Source organism: Merops nubicus, unplaced genomic scaffold (assembly GCF_000691845.1).
Source record: "Merops nubicus isolate BGI_N331 unplaced genomic scaffold, ASM69184v1 scaffold1871, whole genome shotgun sequence".
In the NCBI taxonomy this organism is placed as follows: domain Eukaryota; kingdom Metazoa; phylum Chordata; class Aves; order Coraciiformes; family Meropidae; genus Merops; species Merops nubicus.
The window spans coordinates 6437-14532 of record NW_008588774.1 but is presented as its reverse complement, the minus strand read 5'-3'; the positions used below and the strand labels follow the sequence as shown (position 1 = coordinate 14532).

The window sequence follows — 8096 nt, the reverse complement described above, 5'->3', positions numbered from 1 at the left end:
CCCGCGGGCTGCGGCGCGCAGCGCCCCCTGCCGGCCGGAAGACCGCGCCGCCCTCCCCACCCCTCCGGTGTCTATAAACCTGCTCCAGCTACCGGAGCGCTCAAATCCGAGTTTAACACAAAGCATTTTATATTTTAAAACAAGAAAAAAAGCTTAGAAATTACTTATATTAAGCCTAGAGCTTTAAGTTCGAGCTTTTCGCTGCAGGTACCTACGCCAGCCCCAGCTGAATGCAGTGCTCTCCAGCTCCCCCTCTCTACACAGATTATTTCCAACCCTTTCCTTCACTCAGTTTGCTAAATCAATAAACCACAAGAAGTAGTAAAATGTGAAAGTGCTCCAGAGCGCAAAATATTTTATTTAAGAATTTACAGTGTCAAATCTTACACTTAGGAAAGATAGCCGCCCCCAGCTCAAAGGGAGCCATCTGGAATTCAGTTGTTTGGCAGTCTCTACTGAAAGGAGATGATCAGCAGCAGCCTGGTGGAACCAGAGGAAGCCAAGTGCCTCACTGGGTTTCAACTCTAGAAAAGCAAACCACGCTGGCTGCTGCTGACCACATCTGGAATCGAGTATGGACCATTATGCAAAGGTTCCTAATCCCCTCAAACAGCGCTTTGCTTGGGCTACACACAAACCTGGTAGGACACACGTAAGGCTATCGAGACCTGGGAAAGGTGGTATTATTCAGGAAAAGAAACAAAACAATCAGGGGCTCAACACTGGCAATTTCACATTCATATTACTTCTACTCATGGGCAGAAATTCAAGTAAAATCAAATAGTTTTGGTGGCAAGTTCTAAATAAAATATGGCCTAATGATTTAATAAATATTTAAAGTTTATTTCTCTCTTTGCAGGTAATTCAGATTCTTCAGTGAATATGAATGTTGCATATCATAGTTTCCAAGATTTCCTATATTAAACCTAAAGATTTTAAAGTCCATCCTTAGAGGTCTAATCTGTCTACTTTCAGTATGTTCGAAATTCAGCAGTGAGCTATTTAAGACCTTGGTTATTTTAATAATGGAAATTCAAGAACAGAGTATTATGCCAATTCTGGCACTCAACGGGGAAAACAAAAAAACACCTTAGAACAACTTTCAAGCTGTTATCACTTTAGCTGTGCAGTGCCAGCAGTTTGAGAGAAAGCAAGTAACCGTATTGCACTTAAAAGAACAACTCACTCATCAAATAGTACAGCGTTGGCTATGATACAGAGAGCTTCTGTTGGACTATACAATTGGCTTTACAAGTAGTCTAAACCACAAACTACAGACATACTAGGGAAGATCCAAATCAAATCAGGATTAGATTACAGTCACAGTTTTCATTTGACAGCGGTCGGTTTATTTGGATGAGCTGCGGCTCCCTCCCCCCTTCAGAAACAAGCCAGCAGGAGGCACTTCCCCAAGCTCCTCTGCTGACAAACCCAGGCCTGTCTGATAAGCATCACAATCGTGCATGGTCCTCTTAAGGCCACAGAGTGTCCCATTTCAGCGTGGACATGTTTTTCCCCCGTTGGGAGGGGAGCATCCTTCAGAAATTAAGGAATCCCTGAACTATTGTCTTCCAAGGTCACACTAGTAAGTTTAAAATAAACAGGGAATAAATTGCCTATGCAATTTACACACAGTTCTTGTAACAGACAGCCACTATTTCCTCCCTTGTGTCTAATCTTCAGCACAGCAGAGCTATTTCTAGCCAGTTTTTTTAAAAAGGAAAAGTTACATATATTTCATGTTTGGTAATGATTTGCCTAGATGAGGTGCGAGCAGGGAGACCATGGAAAAAAGAAATCATCCATCATCAAATTCATCATGTCAACTGCAGGTAGTACTGATACCATGTCCCGTAAGATCAAACAGTTCTTTGTATACTCAGAATTCCAAATACAAAGCCATTGTCTTCTACTTCAATGTTGGATACTTCCTCTGTCCAATTCTTCCCAGTCTGGAACTTCCAGTGACTGCAGGAGACTGAAAAGGAGAACAGGAATAAAAGAAGTTCTGTAAAAGTGTCACACTGGAGGTAAAATACAAAATATTGTCAACCAAGTATGACTGTAAATGTGTCAAAAAGGTGCTATGCTGGTCTATGCACACATCTAACACTACATTCAACAGTCCAGATTAAGCAATAAAACATAAAATCATGCATTTGTTCAACAGTTTTGTTCAAAGGAAAGATGAGGCCTTTACTCACTTGTGCAAATTGGGAAGGGTTGTAGAACGGCACGGCTCCTGCTGAGGGTCCTCCCGGAGGTGGCACAGCAGCAGGCTAGGAAGCAGAAAACAGCCAAGTTACAGACCTGCAGAGCTCCTCTGCCTCTCAAAGGGGGGTGGCTTAGTCCCACAGAGCAGATATTCACATACTAATGCCAACAACATGGAGAGTGCAGCGTAGTGCCACAGCTGCCAGGAGCGCCGGTACGCAAACCCTCCGTAGCTTTAAGCTCACTGCTCAATGTAGGAGCTGGCAGAACCATGTCACATGCAGAAACTGTCACTAGCTCTGGAAATCCAAGGCATGCAAAACCAAAACGAGACACCGCTGCGACTGGGCTGAATTAGTACCTCCTGCTTTTGTTAGTTAGACCCTAAGACTTGCCCCCAAGTAAATATTCTATGCTGAGTTTTGCTTTACTAAGAATGATCAGAGTTTGTGTCACCCCTTTAGTGACCCCCCAGCACTGGAACTTAGAGCAGAGATGAAGCATTCCTTTAATTCCTACAGGGGCTTTTGCAGATGAAACAGGCAATGGTATTAACACCAATTTGAGGCTGGTGGCAGCAGCAGAACGACAAGATTTTGCTCGTGAGTGTCTTTTTGAGGACTTTTTTTTTTGGTTTTGTTTTTGTTTATTTAAAATCAACAGACTTCTTTGGTATCCCAGGAAAGAGCTGATCAAAATTATTAAGTGAATCTCTTAGGAACGTGAACATGAACAAAAAGCATGCTGGGATTACATGCATTCTCATCAGTACAAACAACTCTTGAAGACCCTGTTTGAGTGTTAAAAGGAACACTACATCATGAGTTATTTTCAATGTTACTTCTGTGAAATGAGAAGAGGGGGGGAAAATGACTGAAAGTAGCATTAGTACTATTTGAGCAAATGCAAAATTAAAGAGGGGGGGGGAAAAAGTAAATGAGTTAACATAAATGAGAATGGCCAGCCACATGTACCTGATTAAAATGCTGGCTTACTTCACGTGATAATGAACTCATTGAACTAGAGCGCGAAAGCTACAAAACAGCAAGAACACACAAATACAAAAAAAACACAAATAAAAGAGTCGTCATGCACGTCACTGCCCCAAGCTTTCAGTCCTTTTATTCCATTGGAAAAGTCTCACTGCCAAAGGTTAAACCAACTTCAAGTTAAAAAAAAAAACCAAAATGTAAAAGCCAGAAGTTAGTTTAAATCAAAGGGATTTCTTAAAAGCACAAAATTATGTATAGAAATCATTTAGTAGGAACAAAGGTAATGTTACTCTGCCTGGCACACAGCAATCTATTCTCCTCGTGGTGTCTGGCACTTATTAGTGAAATTATATGCATGCATGGAGGCAAGAAGAGATCCTCAAACTGCTATTGACATTTTTACTCTGAAAAAAGGCTTGTAAAAGTCTACTTATATAAAAAAAGATTACACCACAGACTGTAGGACAAAGGTTGAATTTCTCTTATGGGCCCAGAGATCTTGTCAGCACAATTTTGGAGGCAGTCATATGATTCCATCTTGGCTATTCATCAACAACTGAATGAGTTACTTGGTGGTTTAGATGGCCCATGTTAAGTCCAATACAAACTGATGGTTAAAATATGCTGCAAAAGTCACCAGCTAACCACTTTGGATCAAGCCTTACCTCGCCTGACTGGGAGCCATCGGGGTTAGACACAGGCAGACCAGATTCAGGAGGAAGGATTGCAGGATTTAAATACTAAAATGAAACAACAGACTTCTGTTTATCTTTGTTTCTATGATGCCATTTCACACTTTTGCCACATTGATCCCACTGAAGCAAAACATTACAATACATCGAGCCATGCAGTATATGGTTCCTTGACACCCTCAGTCCTCCTCCCTATGCCCAGAGAACATGCAGCCCTGCCCAACTAGGAACTGCAACTTGTCATGGGCTTTCCACTTCCATTTCCACTTGCATTTGTTTAATTAAAATGCTACACACCAACATAATCCCTACGACAATGTGCTTTGTTCGTCCTGTGGCTAGGAAACTACTATTCAGCACCATGAGGGGTTTTTAATCAGAAGTTTGATTTATGTATACAAGGCATTTTTCCTCACCCACCTCTGGTTCAACAGCTGGAGCAGGATCTGTGTTGGGTTGACTTGAAGCTGGTGTGTGCTCTGCAGCACCACTCCCTTCCAGTGGCTGGGGTTCCCCTGGAACTACAAAGGAAATGGGATTTAGCCCATTTGATTCCACAGAATGAGAAGCAGGGACATCAGCAGAGCTAAATTTCTGCAATACCAATCTTCTCCCAGGAAAAAAGTGATTTAAAGAGGGCAGGTTCAATGTCTCAAGATGCCCCAGACTCCCTACAAGTCTGAGAGCAGGAGACATGTACAGTTCATGCAGATAACCTTGGTGCAACACAGCATGGAGTGTAAGCAGGAAACAGATGGTAAGCAGAGTGTGCAGGTAAGACCTTGCCCTTTCCTTCACCAAAGAGCAATCCTGGAACCAGGAACAGGTGTTGGAGGTGGGCTTGAGATACTGAGCAACACAGGAATACTGCACACTTCAAATTCTGCTGCTTGGATGACCCAGTCACCAGGCAGAGCTGGGCTTTACCAACCTGTTTGTTTTACTGCAGTACCCAGACTGATTCTACTTCTAAATCAAACTGGAGTGAATGAGATTGAACATTCTTCAATGTTCATTAAAGGCTATATGTAACACAAACTGCCAAAAGTGACTCTTAACCACATAATCATAAACAAACATACAATCTCCTCACAATTCTATCTACTCATGACTTACCTGAGTTTGGAACAAAGACATTTGCAGGAACTGGCATTGGTGCCAAAGGGGCAAATAGGTCTGATGGTGCAGGAAGAGCACCACTGGACTTGGTTCCACCTGGATTCAGGACATCAACATAACGGGCTCTGCTTCCAGCTACAACAGAAGAATCCAGAAACAACAGAAAAAAGTCTTGTGTTAGTCATCCCCTGTGTCTATTTGAACAGTCTGCTGGTTAAGCCATCTTTCAGAATCAGAAAATCATGCTCCAGGGATAAAAACACCACCACCCAAATCAGGATACAGTTGTGACAGCAGCCACAGTGCAGAAAGAAAGCCACCAACAGCCACAGCTCTGTGATATCACTGAGTTTTCAGCTGTTCCCAAATAACTGCTGAAAAGCCCAAGACTTCTGCCTCCACATTGCATGCAAGAGAAAATCTGAAGTCTTCAATATGTGAAGCATCAATGTTGTCCATTACCTGCTCTTCTGGAGAACACATTGACAGGGGCACCAGGGGGGCCTCCAGGCCCAGGTGGAGCAGTCTGAGGAACTTTGGGAAATCCTGTTGGAGGTGGTGGTGGAGGCTTACTCTGCAGGGAGAGCAAACAAACTGCATCATTCAGTTTTAAACCAAGTATCTAGCTGACGACTCCTTTTCCTCCCCTATTCCAGAGCACACAAAATTGAGTACACAGACATACATCCTGCAGTGGAGACCAATGTTCCTCACCTTCCATCTGATAACTAATGTCAGGGTACTTCTACAACCCATCTCCACCCCTTCTAGAAGGAAATGTTTATAAAATTGATCATTTATGTTTTGAGATGATCTCTGAATGATGAGGATGGACAGAGTGTGGGATTTTCTCTCCTATACAATGCATTACATTTTAAAAACTATAAATCCTTCCTACCCTTTTCCCCCCTCTACTCTGTTTGCTGCAAATCCACCACCAAGCAATTGTCTAGGTGATGCCAACTTCCATGCAGAAACACACCAGACTAAGTTTAGAGCAAATTCCTTTGTAAATTCAATTGCAGTTCCTGGATTCACAGCAGCAACTAAAGATACAAATGGTTCCAAAAGGATGTAGACTTTAAGAACATGTAGCCTTGTTCAGTCTTGTACTTTTTAATCCAAGTGCATCAAAAGGTAGCCCTTAAGAGGCAGTAATATCAAAGAAAATTGTGTGCCACTACAGGCTACAGTTTTCCACCTGGATAAATCATGAGTACTCAGATTTTTACCTCTTCTTCTGGCTCATCCAGATTAACCCAGCGTTGTTTCTGTTCATCCCAAACAATCTACAAGAAAACAACAGTCAAAGATTAGGAGTTCAAACACAGCTGTTAAGCACTGCCCCTCCCACCCAAATCCAATCTTTTTTGTAAAAAGAAAGTCTTGGAATAAGCATAATCTTGAACATTTTACACACATTTGTTTACTTGTCAAAACAATGTTCATCTGTCATCCAGGAAAACATTATAAACAAATGAAAATATATACAGTTTTTGTGAGTTAGAGTCTTACTGATTTGTTCTTGTCATCTGGAAGGTGAGCTTCATTTTTTCCTTTTCCCATCAGCCAGCGAAGCCAGTTTGCACCAGTCTAAAAATACATTAATCAGTTAATTCTCTCAATACTGTCTTTACAGGCAGATTAAAAGAAACATTCATGCAACAATTCACTTTCCATTAGAGATTTTAAATCTCAGCCCAGAGCTGCACCCAACAAAGAAAGCAGCAGTTTGGTCAGGACCTCTTAAATCCATACCCCACACCAGGAGTTGCCACATATACTAACAAATCTCTTCCAGTTATAACCACCTTCCTTAGAAAGTTTACCTTTCTAGGTGCTGGCTCCTTTTTTGTTTCTTTTTTAGCCTCTTTGCCTGCAGGAACAGAGGGAGAAGGAGAAGGCTGTTGTGCTGCAGAGTTGGATCTCTCACGTCCCACAGAGTGAGCAGAGGACTCAGAAGTCGTTCGGGATCTTCGCCCATAGCCCTGTGTTACAAGCAGGAGAGGACAAAGCTGTCACTGCTGGAGGGGTGGATTAACACTTCACATGGCTAAACAAATTCCTTCTTTGAGAAGTTCATAATAGGAAGAGATACAAAAGCAGATAAAAGTAAACATAAGGAAGAAGAAAGATTCAGTGAAAGAAGCAGCCTGCTTGTGGCATACCATGTGTGCTGAAGACTGAGATGCAGATCTGGATCTTCGTCCTGGTGCCTGGTTAGATATAAAGCCAGGACATGCACAATAAGCAAGCAGCTAAATATCTGACAGAACATTCACCTTTAATCAAGAATTCCCACACAATTAAGAGACATTCAAGCTGGTTGTTTGGGTACTTAGATCTCCTGACATACAGGAGGTGCAGAAGAAGAGCTCAAGTCTAGCCAAGCAGTTACACTACCATGGAACTGGGCTATTCAAACGAGTTAAACCAGGGCACTGCTGTGCAGGCTAAGCAGCCCACAGGAGGAAAGAGATAAAAATGCTGCACCAGGGAGTGGATGCTGCATTTTTTTTTCTCCTTCAACATCAGGCATAAAAAAATGTCACTGTTTCTTCTATAAGTATGGTTAATTTCTAGTTAAAAAGTCTCCTCATCCTTTATCAGTTGCCAAACACAGCCCTATTGAAAATGTTTCAGACAATTGTCACTTCAGGGGACTAAATTAACTTCCAAGGTGACATTCATTGTGACAACATTTGAACAGTGAAAACACTATACATATAAAAAAAAAAGGGGTTTGGGATTTTGATAAACACCTTCCACATTTCCAGTCATGGCCCAGTGGTAGTCAACACTGTGCTTTTAAAACCCAGTCACAGAACTGTTCTCTAGGGCCTGCTTGTCTCACTTGCTGATGTGTTACAAGTTCTTCTGGCTAGGAAGAATCACTCTGGGAGGTGGGAGAGGAAGGCAGGGCAGAGAAAGATAAATTAAACTCACAGACAACAGCCTGATATCCACCCTCCCCATTTAAAAGAAAAACTTTAGAGAAGAACATTATGGCTAAAATTTTTCTACTAGCTCTTTATTTATTCTGCTGAAGGGGAAAGACAGCAGGAAAGAAAAAAAATTA

At 42.0% G+C, this 8096-nt stretch overlaps 1 protein-coding gene across 1 annotated transcript in view; it reads right to left on the bottom strand.

The window, feature by feature from the left end:
* Window positions 1-1909: 1909 nt before the first annotated feature.
* The window catches only part of LOC103781622 (protein transport protein Sec16A-like), a gene marked incomplete at its 5' end in the record, with an annotated part of 11621 nt that continues 5434 nt past the window's right edge, over window positions 1910-8096 (bottom strand). Inside the window, 10 exons of the mRNA XM_008949345.1 lie at window positions 1910-1978; window positions 2205-2279; window positions 3189-3248; window positions 3872-3946; window positions 4319-4419; window positions 5015-5152; window positions 5480-5591; window positions 6250-6306; window positions 6533-6610; window positions 6847-7019. Of these exons, the coding sequence (XP_008947593.1) occupies window positions 1910-1978; window positions 2205-2279; window positions 3189-3248; window positions 3872-3946; window positions 4319-4419; window positions 5015-5152; window positions 5480-5591; window positions 6250-6306; window positions 6533-6610; window positions 6847-7019 (938 nt within the window). The remainder of the gene's footprint in view (window positions 1979-2204; window positions 2280-3188; window positions 3249-3871; window positions 3947-4318; window positions 4420-5014; window positions 5153-5479; window positions 5592-6249; window positions 6307-6532; window positions 6611-6846; window positions 7020-8096) is intronic.